Source organism: Phocoena phocoena, chromosome 16 (assembly GCF_963924675.1).
Source record: "Phocoena phocoena chromosome 16, mPhoPho1.1, whole genome shotgun sequence".
Lineage (NCBI taxonomy): Eukaryota > Metazoa > Chordata > Mammalia > Artiodactyla > Phocoenidae > Phocoena > Phocoena phocoena.
In genome coordinates this window covers 48,099,952-48,116,799 of record NC_089234.1, presented here as the reverse complement: position 1 = coordinate 48,116,799, position 16,848 = coordinate 48,099,952, and the positions used below count along the sequence as shown (strand labels likewise).

Genomic DNA, 16,848 nt, shown 5'->3' with positions numbered 1-16,848 from the left:
GGGGAGCACAGAAAGGCTTTTATACCCAGGAGGGCCCCACAGATTCCTGCTCAGTTTCAAATCAAGACTGTTGAGGGCATGAGGGCAGTGGACAGAAGAGAAGAAATCTCTGTTGAATGTTGCTCCATTCCAGGTGTGGCCTCCATAGAGAGCTCAGGGCCCTCTCATATCTTACTCCTTTCCCCCCTCCAAATGGATCATGTGATGAGGGACAAGGCTATCTTATTGGACTTTAGGGCTCAAGGCTGAGCGTTCACTATAAAGAGCAAATCAGTAAAAGTGCTGAGCCTGTGGGGAAGGTTATTCTTTGGGTACCTTCGGTGGCAGATTAAATTATCCGTCCCAAGTCCTCTTTTCCCTGTATTGGAATTGTACTTCCTCATTCTTGCACACAGTGGGGAAACTCACCTCCCTTCTACTTGACCTTCTGCTTGGCCTTGTTACTTGCTTGGGTCAATAGCATGTTAGCAGAGATGATGCGAGCAAAGGCTGGACTTGCCTTGCTCTCTTGTGCTTCTGCCATTGAGGTGAGAAGAGCACGACCCAGGGAGCTGCTGGTTCCAGACTGATGAGAGATCTGTGGAGCAGATCCAAACCTGTCTGGGAGCCTGGAATCAATTAGGTCAGCTTATGCCAACCTACCCCAGCCAAGGCGCAGACATGGAAGGGTGATATAAATGCTTACTGCCCAAGAGATTCTGTAGGCAGCAAGAGTTGACTGAAACACAATCATTCTCTTGTTGATTACTTTGGTGAGACTAGAGTGGGGAGCTGAGCAGGGCTCACCTTTGAAGAGCTACATCCTTTCTCCTGCTTCACAAACCTTGCGGCTGTGGCCCCAGGTGGATGGTCTTGCCACTTCTCCTTACTGGCTGACTTTGGTCTTCCCTGGACCAGCCTTAATCTTTTTTTTTTAATTAATTAATTTAATTAATTTATTTTTGGCTGCGTTGAGTCTTCATTGCTGCATGCGGGCTTTCTCTAGTTTGTGGCGAGCGGGGGCTACTCTTCGTTGCGGTGCACGGGCTTCTCATTGCGGTGGCTTCTCTTGTTGCAGAACATGGGCTCTAGGTGCGTGGGCTTCAGTAGTTGTGGCACGTGGCCTCTAGAGAGCAGGCTTAGCAGTTGTGGCACAAGGGCTTAGTTGCTCCGCGGCATGTGGGATCTTCCCGGACCAGGGCTCAAACCCGTGTCCCGTGCATTGGCAGGCAGATTCTTAACCACTGCACCACCAGGGAAGTCCCTGGACCAGCCTTAATTGTTGTGGGAGTGGTAAAGCTCCAAGGCCTGGGTGCTGGTAGTGGATTTAGGGGAAAGAGAGAAAAAGGCTCAGGGAGGATACCTGGGGTGGTTGTAACACAGCATCCTTCATCCTTCTTCTGCTAAAATGGTACCCTGTGTGCGTTGTCTCAGTGCTGATGGCTCAGGTGTGGTTGACCCCACCCTCTGTTTTGGAGCTGACCTTGATTCCTCTGCAGTTCCCTCTCCTGGGTGCAGTGATGGGTTCAGAAAGACACAGGCACAGGGATGATCAGGGCCAATGAGATGTAACCCCATTTTTCCTCACAATGGTGGGAGAGAGACAGGCGCTCTTCCCGAAGGCCTTGAATATAACGCAGGAATCTTGCATGATTAGAAAAGAGCCCGATGAGAACAGGATCATCTTGGAGTTGTGGTGACCAGAGATCAGAGGGAGAGAAATATTGGGTCCTGGTGACAGTTGAATCAGACCATGTCTGAAGCCAGAACACTGTTGAACTTTTCTCTTAGGTGAGTCTACAAATTCCCATTTGTGCTTAAGCAAGTTTGGGTGGGTATCTGCCATTTGTAATCAAGAATCTCAAATGATACAAGATTGCCACCCGCTTTGAGTTCTCCGTGGGCCAAACTTGTAACTCAGAGTTTGTTTACCTGGCCTTATTTTCTGGGCATATACCCCTCTTAGGTGAGTGTATGTGTATACATGTGTATGTGTGTTTACTGTTGGACATGGTAGAAAAAAAGAATTTATATAAAAAGATATTGAGCCACATCTCTACAAATGACCCACGCAGACATAAAGAATGGACGTGTGGACACAGAGGGAGAAGGGGAGGGTGGGATGAATTGTGAGATTAGGTTTGACATAAATACACTACCATGTGTAAAATAGATAGCTAGTGGGAACCTGCAGTAGAGCACAGGGAGCTCAGCTCGGTGCTGTGTGATGACCTAGATGGGTAGGGTGGGAGCGATGGGAGGGAGGTCCAAGAGGGAGGGGATATATGTATACATATATCTGATTCACTTCATTGTACAGCAGAAACTAACACAACATTGTAAAGCAATTATACTCTAATAAAAAATATATATATATTGAGCCGCTGACCAAATACCATCCCTTGAAAACTGTCTACACAAAGTACATACTTTACTTACATTATTTTATTCATTTATTCTTCATAACCACCCTCTATAGTAGGTATTTATTTTTTAGATTATGAAGTTTTCTTCTTTTCAAAACAAACAACTTTTTATTGAAGTGTAGTTGCTTACAACATTGTGTTAGTTTCAGATGTACAGCAAAGTGATTCAATTTATATATATATATTTTTTCAGATTCTTTTCCATTATAGGTTATTACAACACATTGAATATAGTTCCTTGTGCTACACGGTAGGTCCTTGTTGTTTATCTATTTTACATATAGTAGTGTGTACCCGTTAATCCCAAACTCCTAATTCATCCCTCCCCCAACTCTTTCTCCTTTGGTGACCATAAGTTTGTTTTTTATGTTATAGTAGGTGTTTTTTTTTTATCAGTTAGGAATTATTTTGGCTACAGCTTACAGAAAACCTGACTAAATGTGGCTTAAACCATAAGGAGATTTGTTACCATATTTTATTAACTTGAAGATGCCATTGATTATGAAATGTATCATTAGTATACTACCTTCTTTGCATAAGAAAAAAATGCTATCAAACTATGAAGCAATTCTTTATTATCAAATCGTTTGTGAGATGTGACTTGATTTTAGAGGTATTACATGTGACAAAGAATGTGGATCTTAGAATTGGTGAAATATAGCATTACTTAGCAAGAAATTGGAGTTAGATGGCCTCAGATTTGGTTTGGCAAAGAGTATCGTCAAAGACTCAGGCTCCTTGTGTCTTTCTGCTCTGCCATCTCTGCATGTGTCAGCTTAAATTTGCAAGATTGCTACTATAGCACCAAGCTTGATGTTCTCTATCACCAAGTTCAAAGGCAGAAAAAGAAGGAAGAGAACATGGGTGGGATAAGTGCTTCTTTCCTCACTCACTCCTCTCCTTCCATCAGAAAGCCCTGAGCATGTTGACTCATACCTCATGGGCAAGACCCACACACAGCCATGCTGGTTTCAAGGGAGACGAAAAAAGCAGGTAACTGACTTTTCAGTCTTACAGTGGGAGGTGGGCGACGGACTGCAGAGATGGCTGTCCGTGTCACAGGGTTTTTGTTCCCATTTTATAATTATAAGGAAATTAAGGCTCAAAGAACCTTAGTTATGTGTCTTTAGTTATCCACCCAAGCACACATAATTAGAAATTGGTCAACCCTAGATTTGAAGCCAGTGTTGAGTGATCCAAAGTCCATGTTCTTTTCCTTGTACCATGAATCATCTGTATGTTAAAGACCCACAGTGAGAAACTTCAAACACAGAGAAGATAAATAATAAGGTATGTATTTATATGCAAACACTGTACAACCCCACTATCAGTGGATAAAAGAGAGAAGGGTTTACTGTTCTTGGGTAACAAGCAGCCCAGAGTTTGGCAGCCTAGGGAAAGGCAGCCACTCAAGGATTTCATTAAGATCTAGGCTCCCTCATTCCCCTCCTTTAACTTCCTTATTGTGTAGATCTGTCTTTATGGTCACAGCATGACCGCTGCATCTTAGGGCATCACATCTAGCTTTCCTTACTGATGATTCCCTCTTATATCTCATTGGTCAGCATGAGGTCACAGGGCTACTCCTAGTTACAAAGGAAACTAGGAAATGTATATTTAGCTGGGCACATTGTCATCCTGGATAGAACTGTGATTCTGTTAGGAAGAAAGAAGAAGAGAGAACTTGGGTAGTGTTTGTCATTAGTGCTGTGTGTGTACTTGGCCAGTGCAGTTGGCTTTCCTTTCTTCATGCAGGTGGTACAAACCTCCGCTTGGGGCTTAGGCATGGATGTGTGATTTACTTTGGCCAATGAAATAAATATGAGTAGAAGTGACACATACCACTTTCTAGTGGAAGCTTTAAGAGTTGGTGCGTGATTCCCCGTCATCTTCCATTGATGTGGTGACTGTAAAAGCATATGTCAAGAAGCCTCCAGTTGCCTGGGTTCCTGAGGAACTATGAAGAACAGAGCTCTCTTGCCAACTTATGATGGACATAAAGCAAGAGAGAGAAATAGGCCTTTGTTTAGTTAAGACACTGATATTTTCACGGGGTTTGCTATTGCCATGTAACCTAGCCTATCCTGACACAGGTAAGCAATCAGCAGTGTCCATCATTTGGTCCTCAGACAATATAATGATAGGATCAGCAAGGAACCAACACCCTGGCCTGAACTGGCACAAACAATGTCCCAGTTTCCCCAGAGCAAGGGCTGTTTTAGTGGCCTCATAAAAAGAATTGAGTCCATAGGTTCTCAGGCATGAGGGATGCTTGCATATCTGGAGCAGCCATTGATGCCACATCTGAGCCCACTGACTCAGCCACGCTCCCACCAGCTAGCTCTTCAGCAGTGTCTCTATCTCTTTGTCAAGTCTTAGAAATAGACGTGGTGAGGATCTGCCATGTATACCTGCTTCCCTCATAGAATAACAGAAACCATGTTCCCTCTTCCATCAGATGCACTCTGTCCTGGTCAAGGGGGTTTGGGTATGGGATGCAGATTAGGTCAATCAGATGCTTTCAGTCTGAAACCTGAATCTTGAGTGGAATAATCCAGATGAATTGGAAACTGATTGGAATTTATTCGCCTGCATGCTAAAGAGATCATCCATTAGGTTCTGCTATCTAGTCCTCAGAGCCTCACTTAGTACAGGTCTTTCTGGGCTCCCTGAAAGCATTGCACATCACCCAGAGATTATGGACCTGGAGCTGGAGGCAGTCACTGATTGAGAATCTAGGTCCCCTGTGGTCTTCTGTTGCAGTGGATATGAGTAGAGTTTCGGTGACATATGGTAAAATTGCATTCATTATCTTAAGCAAGAATATTTTAACAAGTATGTTTATGGGAGGAAGAATAGGAGTGGATGTCGGGTGGCCAAAGGTGCAGCTTGCAATGGATATTTGGTGTTTTTGCCTGTCCAGAATCAATTCTTGCTTCTTCTGGTGACAAAATCCATGTGTTCTCCTCTGTTCTCAGACCTCTATTCTTAGGGTCGACTGACTTCTCCTTGACTCTAGAGCTTGATCCAGACCTGGCCAGTCAGAACATTGCATTCCTTAGACCATGGTGATGAGTGAAGAGCTGGGCAGTGACTCATGTTAGTTTATTATGACTCAGACTTAGAATTTAAGGGGAACTGTTGGGAGTGATAATAACAATAATAGCTATTACAATAATTTGACATTATTCTCAATTCCTAAAACTCTTTTCCATGGACTTAGAGCTGTGAGGATCTAATCTGGGAGCTGCTGAGTTAACAACGTATGGAAAATCGAGCTAAAAGAGACGAAGAGGTGCCAGGTTCTTTTTTTTTTTTTTTTTAAATAAATTTATTTATTTATTTTTGGCTGCGTTGGGTCTTCGTTGCTGCTCACAGGCTTTCTCTAGTTGCAGTGAGCGGGGGCTACTCTTTGTTGCGGTGCACGGGCTTTTCATTGTGGTGGCTTCTCTTGTTGCAGAGCATGGGCTCTAGGCGCGTGGGCTTCAGTAGTTGTGGCACGTGGGCTCAGTAGCTGTGGCTTGCGGGCTCTAGAGCGCAGGCTCAGTAGTTGTGGCACTTGGGGCTTAGTTGTTCTGCAGCATATGGGATCTTCCCAGACCAGAGCTGGAACCCATGTCCCCTGCATTGGCAGGCGGATTCTTAAACACTGTGCCACCAGGGAAGCTCCGAGGTGCCAGGTTCTGCTGACATCATTTAAGCCTCTGGATTCAGCCAAACCTGATTTTGGACTCTTGCCTTACAAGAGCCAAAGAAAAGTCCTTTGGTGCTTCACCCAATTTGAGTTGGGTTTTTGCCTCTCGAAGTCCAAAGAGTACACTGGCTAATACACTTCTTTTTTTAAAAAATATATTTTATTTATTTATTTATTGGCTGCATTGTGTCTTCGTTGCTGCGCGTGGGCGTCCCACTGTGGTGGCTTTTGTTGTTGCAGAGCATGGACTCTAGGTGCGCGGGCTTCAGTAGTTGTGGCACGCGGGCTTTAGAGCACAGGCTCAGTGCAGGCTCAGTAGTTGTGGTGCACGGGCTTAGTTGCTCTGCGGCACGTGGGATCTTCCCGGACCAGTGCTCGAACCCGTGTCCCCTGCATGGCAGGCAGATTCTTAACCACTGCGCCACCAGGGAAGCCCTGGCTGATGTACTTCTATGTAGAAGTACAATACATCAGTGGTGGCACCTGCTATGCCCACAGCCCTAGCAGAGGGGACAGCTAATAGGTGGACGTGTTTTAGACCATGTGGCCATTGGATGGGAGAGGGCCACATGGTCTAAAGTGCTGAGTTCATCGGCTGGGCAGGACTTGTGAGCTTTTCTTTGGCATTAAAGATCACATATGTCTATCAGATTCCTCTTGTTTGAACTGGCAGTTTGGAAAGATGGCAGGAGCAAGGCAGCTAGCTGCAGAGGAAGACGCAAGGATGCATTAAGAGATGCCACCAGGAGGAGCTGGGGCCTTGGTGATTCAAGGTGTCCAAGCAGCAGGAATTCTGCGTCAGTAGAGGTCTCTAGTTGGTAGAAAGAGTGGAAAAGAGGAAAGTCAAGAGGTTAGATGGTGTACTTAGCTCCAGGAAGGAAGCAATGCAGTAATGGATATTTCTGGATCTGTCTTGCTTGTTCCTGAGGGCTCCCGTGTCCCCTGCATTGGCAGGCGGATTCTTAACCACTGCGCCACCAGGGAAGTCCCAGTGACTGAGTTCCTTTCTCAAGACTCCTAGAGAAATTCTTTATTGTATGTCATTGGCGCTAAGTGGGACACATACCTATTATCCTGAACAACCTCTGCGGCCAGGGTAACGTGATGCAGTGATTGGCTTAGGCCTCGTCATATGCTCTTCCTCCTGAGACCCACCCAAAGCACATGGGCATGGAGGAGAGGAGAGGGTGAGTAATTTGTAACATACAGGTTGAACTGCTGGAAGAGAAACTTCAGGTGAGATTGACTTAAGCAAGATAGAAGTTTCTTTCTCTCTTACCTGTGTGTAGGTAAGCAGCCTGGAGCCCAGGTGTTTTCCTATCTTGTTGCTTCACTAGCCCTAGGTATTAGGTATCTGTGTGGTATGAGATGTTTCACCATCTCATACCACCCAGCCAGTGGGAACGGAAAAGAGAAAGAGGAGGGTTCACCCCTTCTGGTCACAGGCATTGCCTCTCCGCACTTCAGTCCTACTGGTCAGTTACTTGGCCAAACATAGCTTTCAGGAAGATAATGAAACATTGTCTTTGTTTCCCCCTGGATTTCCATGTCCCCAGGTAGAAGAAGGAGATCATGACCATTAGGGGCCAATTAGCAGTCTCATTCCCAGTCTGTCCCTTTGGCCAACCAAATGTCTGTGTACTCCATTCTCCCAAAGCTTCAAATGTCCTCCCCCAGGGGAAGACAACCCCAAAGTTCCATCCAGTGCCTGTACCCAGCTCCCCGCCTAGGATCTGGGCATGGACAGCCTGCAGTGTGGGGTCTGGATGTAGTTCTTCGTGGTGCAGTGCCCTCTAAACGCATACACAAGTTAGCTGCCTCATCACACCCAATGTACAACAGTACATTAGAACAGTATAACATAGTAGGAACCCCTGTCCAGAAGAAGGGAAAATGGAAACGCCTGCAGCCACTGGTTGGCTGCTGTCATCAAATCTTGGTGGGCAGAAATAGCAAAGAATACCAGGGTGTGGAGCAAATTCCTTGGATGAAGGTCCTCTCTCCAGGACTGTTCCCCACTTTGTTCACTCTCTTCTGTGGCCACATCTGACGTGGGCATCGAAGGTGAACCCCTCTTGGGGCTGCATAGTTTTTCAGCCCACTTCCTGCTGGTGTGGGTTTCGTGAGTTGGGGTTCATTGCTTTGAGTCAACAATGCAGGCTGGTGCTAGCCGGGCTTGTGGTTTTTTGGGAAACACATGTCCCTCAAAATCTTAGTTTTGGGCATGTAAGAGACTCTGGTCTTTTATTTATGAGCCTATATGATATACCTGTTCACCACCCTCTCAACGTGAGACCAGTGAAAACATTCAGCTTGGACTGGAAGGCAATATCCTCCATCTTTGCCAGTGAGCTGACTGTCACTGTCACACTGAGAACCTTTCATTGAAAGTACTTGAAAAAGACAGGGGTCCACAGTCTTGCCTCTTGCCAATACCACTTCTTCAGAAACATCTCCTATATCTGCCTCAGTTTGCGCTATAGAAGCAGTAGGATTTTTCAACCTGAAAACCTTTTCAGTTTAGGTTGTAGCCAATAGGCAAAAGAGCTTCTCCTAGCACACCAACCCCCATCTCTGCCTGCATGCTGCCACCTCTATCCAGATCCTTCTGGCTCATGTAGGACTTCGTTGAGAGTGGCAAGAAGCAGCCCGCAAACCTCAACATCCTGAAATTTTCAACCATTTCCCTAGAGCTACAGATGACTTTCCAAGGCACTGGAGGAATCAGTTTATCAACTGCTTTCGTGTGGCATAACATGGGTTTCCGGCTTTCCAGCCTGCAATAATGTGTATTTAGAACATATTTTAAGTTTCATTACCCGCAGCACTTCCCTTCCAGGTCAAAATTGTTGTTAATGAATAGATAAGCTTTCTTTCTGCAAGACAGCCCCCACCCCAAAGAGTGGCTCAAATAGGCTAGAGGTTAATTCCTCTTTCATGTGATACTCGGTCATAGATAGTCCAGGACTGATAGGCCATGCACAGTGCTGGGATTTAGGCCCCTTCTAGCTTGCTGCTCTGACATACCTAGGGCCCTGCCCTCATGTGAATGGTACAGACTGGCTTAATGCCATGACTTCATCCCATCAAGCGAGGAGGGAAAGGGCGAGGCACATTCTTTTTTTTTTTTTTTAATATTTATTTATTTGGTTGCACCGGCTTAGTTGCGGCAGGCGGGCTCCTTAGTTGTGGCATGCGAACTCTGAGTTGTGGCATGCATGTGGGATGCAGTTCCCTGACCAGGGATCGAACCTGGGTCCCCTGCATTGGGAGCGCAGAGTCTTAACCACTGCACCACCAGGGAAGTCCCAAGGCACATACTTTCTGAAGGGCACGACCTAGAAATGGCACTCCATCACTTCTGCTAACATCTCACTGGACACAACCTAGGCCCTTGGCAGGCCTCGCAGCACCGTGTCTGGGAAATGTGGCTTTTATTCTGGGTAGTCATGTTCTTGGCTAGAGGAGTTCTATTACTATAGAAAGGGAGAATAAATATTGGGGGATGACCAGCAATCTCGGTCTTGGGGTGATCCTCCAAATGAAATGGGGGGATGGATGGCGGGGAGCAAAAAGCAACAGAGGTCTATTTATAGGCTCTCTCCTGTTGTGCCCCAGCCCCTTCCGCCTCCTTTAATCACCATGAGCTAATTGTCTGTCTGTGTGTCTGTCATTGCTGTCCCCGAATCTCCCATCACAGAGGCCTTGAGGACTGGCACTTATCAGGAACTCAATAAAATGTTTGTGGACTAAACTGAGGTGGTAATAGGTACTCCTGGGTAAACTACCTTTCAACCCTTCCTCCCTTTGTTCCTTCCTTCTTTCCTTCTTCCTTCCTTGCTTCCTTCCTCCCTCCCTCTTTTCCTTCCTTCCTTTGTTCCTTCAGCGAGCATCTGTTAGATGCCAGGTCCCAGGGAGTCTTCTCTCTCCAGGAGGTTCTTTTCACTCATGGATCTATGGCTAGAAGAGTCTCTTACACTCTAGGGATATTTTTGTCTGAAAAACAAGCATATACCTTTCAACTTAGTCAAAGCTCTCTCTTCCTTAGGCAATGACACATCGACACCTTTGAACTTTCAGCGTCTCCTTTTCTGAGACTCCCAGAGTTGCTGCCCCAGTGGTCACTGTTGAGCTAGCTCAGTGTCACTTCCCCTTTAGTCTGGCAACGGCATCTTACATCTTCACCACCTTCTGTGACCCTGGAGGGGCTGTCAGTCATAGCACAATGTCCCCACCCTCCCGGGAGTAGCACATGACACACGCTGGCCAATCGAAGAACTCCCTCCCCCCTGGCCCAGGATTGTCAAGCAGGGTAAGATTTGATTTGTGGATCCAGAGACACGAAGATGTAGATTTGGGGCTGCCAGCAACCCTTGTTTCCCAAGAGGAGAGAGCCCAGGTAAGAATGACTCTAACCCAGAGGGGATCAGAGGGAAGGAGTACGAGAGACAGAGCCTTTGAATTTTGCAATGCTTGAAGCTAGATTCAGTAAGTTCTCTTCTTTGCCTAAACATTAGCCCTTTTACTCAGGGTTCAGTTCTGATCAATGATTGGTTAATAGGCAAGTTAACTCAGAGACATATGGGGAGCAATCTGATTCAGAATTTGTCTAGATGTTTTGACTTTCTTCAAGTTGCCTTTCCCACACTTAACTGACAGCAGTTTTGATGACTCGCTTTCCAGAGCATTTAGCCCAGTTTTCACAGGAACAAAACTTTCTTTTCATATTCATATTCCATGGGTTCATGTGCTGTTCAATTACCTTGAATAATGATAACACATATGGTTGGAATAAGTAAGTTTGGATACAAACTCAACTGACTCTTTTTTTTTTTTTTTTTTTTTTTGCGGTACGCGGGCCTCTCACTGTTGTGGCCTCTCCCGTTGCGGAGCACAGGCTCTGGACGCGCAGGCTCAGCGGCCATGGCTCACGGGCCCAGCCGCTCTGCGGCATGTGGGATCCTCCCGGACCGGGGCACGAACCCGTGTCCCCTGCATCGGCAGGCGGGCTCGCAACCACTGCGCCACCAGGGAAGCCCCTCAACTGACTCTTGGTAAGCCAGCAACTCAGCTGGGAGAGCAGAGGTGCCCAGCCAGCTAAAGTGTGTCCTCCTGGCTACCAGTATCCAGAAGGCTTTGCTCACCATCTTTACTGAAGGAATGGGGACCTTGACTCGTTCCACAAGTTGGTTAAGTGGAGATGCGTCAAAAGCACCTTTTATTTATTTATTTATTCATTCATTCATTCATTCTTATCTTTTGGCCACACCACCTGGCATGTGGGATCTTACTTCCTCGACCAGGGATTGAACCCACACCCCCTGCATTGGAAGTGCAGAGTGTTAACCCCTGGACCTCCAAGGAAGTCCCAAAAGCACCTTTTAAAGTTTAACTCTCTAATTCTCTCATAACTGTGAGTCTTAACTAAAACTTGTTTTTCTTTGATGAAGATTCTTTCTTTATGATTTCTGGTTCCAAACTTGCGTGGCCCCCAATATTTCTTGGTGATCTTCTATGGCATTTCTTTGGCCAGTAGTCTCTTCCACTTTCTGCAACAACTATTTCAAACCTCCTCCTCCCTCCTTGCCCCTCCAACCTTTCCATCTTCCCCTGTCTGTCTCAGCACGTGATCTTGCATTTTATTACACAGAGAAAACGAACCATCAGACAAGAAAACAGAGATCAACGAACTTCCATTTCCAAACCTAGTGCCCCACCTAGGTATTACCCCATCATTTTTTCTTGCCCTCTGGTTACACACAGAAATCACCTGACTCCTGTTTACCACATTTAGGATCCCACTGGGGACCTTACGCCAGCAGTGATTCCCACTCTTTCCTGTTCTTCATGCACTCCCTCTCTATGGGCCCTTCTCCCCACTGTCAAATATACTCAGTTTGTTACAATGTGCCGTGATCTGTCTGTGTCTGGCCACCCAGTCTCCATTCCTCCTTCTGGGGAAAATGCCTTGTGTGTGCGGTCCTGGTGGGTCCTGTGTGATGTTCCTAGAGATGCCTTTGGCCAGGTATTCCTCTCACCGTCCAAGGACAGAGGGCATGTGGCCTAAGCTCAGTCAAATGAGCTCCTGCTTCCCTGGTTCTTTAAATCTCAAGTTGAGAGGTATACGAAAGACAAACAACTGAAACCCTTCCTTCTAGATGGTGGGGTGGCCCTTGCTGCTGGGGTCTGCACCCGCCTGGCTCCTGTCTTGAGGGACCAAGGCCAGCTCTCTTGCATTAGCTTCCATCTGGGCTCTCTGCAATCTTCCAACAAGTTCCTTTTTTGCTTAACTTAACCAGTGTTGTTTTCTGTTTCTTGAAATCAAGGAAACCCACTACATGATGCATCATATTAAAAAGCAAACCAGGGCTTCCCTGATGGCGCAGTGATTAAGAATCCGCCTGCCGATGCAGGGGACACGGGTTCGAGCCCTGGTCCAGGAAGATCCCACATGCTGCGGAGCAACTAAGCCCGTGCGTCACAACTACTGAGCCTGCGCTCTAGAGCCCGCGAGCCCATGTACCGCAACTACTGAAGCCCACGTGCCTACAGCCCGTGCTCCGCAACAAGCCACCGCAATAAGAAGCCCACGCACTGCAACAAAGAGTAGCCTCTGCTTGCTGCAACTAGAGAAAGCCCATGCTCAACGAAGACCCAACACAGCCGAAAAGAAGCAAACCAAAAACAGCACCAACACCAAAAAATCTCTTTCTTGATCCCACACCCCTTTCCAAGTAACACCTTTTTTTCCTTTCCCCTTTACGGCCATCCTTAAAAGAGCTGTCTGCACAAGCGTCTTCCATTTCCCCCCTTGACTCCCGTGGCTCTGGCTCCATTACCTCGTTGAAGCTGCTTGTTCTAAGCGCCCGGGGTCACAGCAATGTCCCGGTTTCCCTCATTCCTTTCTGGCTGCTCCTTCTCAGTCCTTTGCCACCTGGTTACTCACAGGTGGGTCCTAGGTCCTCTTCTCCACACTCTCCCTGAAGACCTTATCCACTCCTGTGGCTTCAGGGACCCCTGTACCCATGATGCCCAGACCTCCTGGGGAAGCCCAAACCCCAGTCCTGTATGTGCCACTCGCCTCTCCACCTGCTGTCTCACCCATCCCAGCATGCCCCCACTGAACTCCTGAGCCCACCATACCTGCTTCTCTTCTGTCAGGGTCTGAGTCTCAGGAAATGGCACTTGGCCCGTGAGGTCCTAAGTCAAGCGCCTCCTCTCTCTACCAAAGCAATCAACAAACTCCACTCCCATCCCCACCCCATGCAGTCCTAGCTTGTATCTCCAGGACAAAGGAGAAGCTCGATAAATATTTGATCAAATGACTGATAGCAGCAAGAAGACTCTACAGAACACTTAAGCAAACTCTCTATTTCCTATAGTCCTGTGAGGTGAGAATAAGTACTCTGCAGATGAGGAAGTTGGTGCCCAGAGAGAGGGATGGTTTAGCTTGGGTGTGAGATCACAGAACCAGTGAATATGCGGGGGTGTTGGGATTGTCATCCCTGTCTGACTGTCCATCCTGGGCTCTCTGCCGGCAGCCACTGCAGCCAGGAGAGCTCCCATGACCAGCCACAAATGGAAGAAGAGGACCAGTGGGACAAGGGGCCAAGGCCAGGGTGATGTTCAGAGACCCTAATGGCAGGTTCAATCAGGCTGCATCTGCGGGCATCCAGCATGGCAGACATCTGCTGACACCCACCTCCAAGCAGGGATCCTTGAAACACTTGCAGTGAAGTTCTCAGGGGGCTCTCTGATGCTCAGGGAGCTGGGAGCCCCAGGTCTGAGGCACCAACTCTCAGTATATCCCCACATAGCTCCTCCCTTCCTGGAACTCTGTTGACTTCCCTAAAAAGGAAATAAGAGTAAGATTCATGAGATGTTGGAGGAGGGGCCCTAATTCCTGGGCAGGGGCAGGAGTGGGTGGTGGTCTCAGCAAACAAATCCCCAACATGCCCCCTTTTGGCCGTATCCCCCTGCCAGGCTGTGTATGGTGAGGAGGCCAGCCATCTGCTAGACCCTGGGAAAGAGACCCCACTGGAAAGGGGTGCTTAGGACAGTCTGAGTCTTCCTGAGCAGAACCCCACCCTCTTCACCAGTGAGTGAGATTCCAACTTGACGCTGTAACTGGAGGGGTGGGGTGGGTGGGCAGAGAAGGTAAAGCCAATGCTTCCAGGCCCTAAGTGGCAGGATCTCAGGCTGGGGGGAGTAGACAGTGATGCCCGTCATTAAAATCTGGGCAGAGAAGCGTGAGGGCATGACCCACAGGGTCAAATGCTGTGTGTGACATGGCGGTATAGTCGGCTCTCTGTATCCATGGGTTCCGCACGTGTGGAGTCAATCAGCCACAGATGGCAAACTTAATACACGATCACCAGTCAGTTGAATCCAAGGATGTGGAACCTGCAGATACAGAGGGCCGACTATGACATTTGACCATCTGAGGATTCTGATATCTGCGGTGGGGCCTGGAACAAATACCCCGCGGATACTGAGGGAATGACTGTTCATCCGTTGCGTACTTTGGTCTATGAGACAAACTGATGAGGGGCAGCTCAGAGCTACAGAGAGGGGTACTAAGGCTGGGAGGGCTCTCACATGCAGAGAACACACCAAGGCATTGGGTGGGGGCAGCTGGGTGTGAGGTCCAAGCCACACCTGCTGCACAGTGCCGCACACCCCCTCCTCTGGACTAGGTGCCAGGCTAGGGGCTACGGACAGTGAATGGTGCAGCCTCCTGCCTGGGCTTTCCACTCTCCAACGGCTGGGGAACTTTCTGCAGGTCCCCTCTTGATGCTGGGTGGAGGCGCAGGGCTGGTGGAGACCGGAGAAATGAGGCTGGGGCCTGAGGTCTTCCCAAACTGGAAGAGCAGTAGAGATGGCATTGCCTCTTCCGCCACTGAACCAGAGGGGTGCAGCCCCCTCAGCAAAGGGCTGGGCAGGCAAATCAGTGGTCCCTGAAGCTGGGATCAACAGAGGAGGGTCGACACTGGGGCTCAATTCTCAGAGCCCAGAGATACGACAAGATTCTCTTACAAGGGGCCCTGGGGGTGGGGGGGAAGGGGTCAGGATCAGTCTGGGCTGGTGGACGCCTGTTGGGAGTCTGTGTGTAAGGAGCCCGTGGTTGTCAGAGATTGGGGGATATTGAGTGAACTGAGCTCACAGGTCCCCATCCTAGTAGGGCAGGATCGGGATTTCCCAGGGCCTGGACTGGCTCCTGGCATCGTAGGGTGGGGAGAGAGTGAGACAGGGCATTTGGGGGCTGCAGAGAGCAGCGGGAAGGGGTGCGAGCTTGGGCCGAGTCGGCTCGTTCCCACATGGTCAATGCACAAGCCAGCTGTTGGGGTCCCTGGGAGCGGGCTGAAGATTGAATGCCAGGAGTTGGGTTGGCTTGGGGGCAAAGGTGGAGATAGGGACATGGGCGAGGAAAGGGATGAGGAAAGGTGTGGGAGGATACGGGCTTTGGGGCCAGAGCTGGGGAAGCAACTCTGGGCATGGAATCTAGGAGGTTTAGGTTGTGGAGGCCGGGTGGAGGGCTCTGGGGACAAGACCTGGGTCTTGGAGGGGCCGTGGAGGTGGAGTGCAAAGGACCGGGGTAGGTCTTGGGGTCTGCGAGAGTGAATCTGAGAGGATTGGACTCTGGGGTCCAGGGCTTGGAGAATGAACATCCGTAGGGCGGGGACGAAGAGGAACCCGACCGAGTATCCCTGGAGACAGGTCCTAGCGCTGGGGTTCTCGAGGGCAGGGTGGGAAGTCCGTGACTTGTGAAGGGCGGGGCCCGGGTGACCAAGAACACGGTGCGGGCCGTGAGAAAGGGGGTCTCCAGAGCGGCTGTAGACCTCTGTGCGGGGCGTGGTGACGGAGGGGAACAAGGACCGAGGCGGTGGAGCTAGGAAGACTTGGGCTGGGGAGCTGGGTCGGGGGCTGGAGGATTGTGGGGAGCCGAGCCTATGAGACTGGGGACGGCGGGGTCGGGTCGGGAAGATGGGTGTCTTGGGTTGGGGGTCGTTGGACAGGCCTGTAAAACTGGAGATCATGGTGGGGGCGGGGCCGAAAAGACGGGACAGTGGGACGTGCCGCGAGGAGGGGGTCCGGAAGGAGGACTGGAGGCTCGCGGGGCAGAGTAGGGGAGGGTTCGTGGGGTTGTAGAGGATGTGGGGATAGTGCGGGGACCAGAGAGACCGTGGGGGCGGGGGCAGGGCCGGGGGCGGGGCCGGGACGCCGACGTGGGCGGTGGAGCGCCGGGGCGGGCCCAGGTGAGCAGGGCCACCGCCCCCTTCGTCCCGTCTGACCCGGCTCCCCACCCCGGCCTCCAGTCACCCCTTGGCTCCTCCCCGGCGCTGGCTCCGCGGGCCGGGCCGACCGCGGCTGGCGGCGTCTTCGGCCCAGGCCAGGTCCGGCTCGGCTCCATCTTGGGCCGCTGCGCCGGGCACCTGTGGCGGCCACAGGAGCAGCGCTTCCGCCGGCCTGCGCGGCCCTGGGCGGGCGAGAGGGTGAGAGGCCAGCTCCGTTCTCGCCAGTGTTAGGGCGAAGGAGGGTGGGATGGGCGGTGCCTCCCCTTCCTGCGCCCCGGAACCCCACTCTTCACCTCTCCCTGCACTCGGACCCTCCGCATCCCGGCCCCCGCCCAGTGCTCAGCGCCCCCCATGGCCGCATCCCTCCGCTCTCTGGTCTCATTGCCTTCCTTATCCCCTCTTCCACGTCTTCTCTGCCCATCCTCCCATTTCTCAATACTCTGCCCAGGACCCC

General features: G+C 49.7%; 1 protein-coding gene across 1 annotated transcript in view; it reads right to left on the bottom strand.

Annotated features, from left to right (window-relative positions):
* LOC136136034 (synaptotagmin-15-like) overlaps positions 1-16,747 on the bottom strand; it is a 35,160-nt gene extending 18,413 nt beyond the window's left edge. Inside the window, 2 exon segments of the mRNA XM_065893916.1 lie at positions 16,463-16,576; positions 16,688-16,747. Coding sequence (XP_065749988.1) covers positions 16,463-16,576; positions 16,688-16,747 — 174 coding nt within the window.
* Between the last annotated feature and the right edge of the window lie 101 nt (positions 16,748-16,848).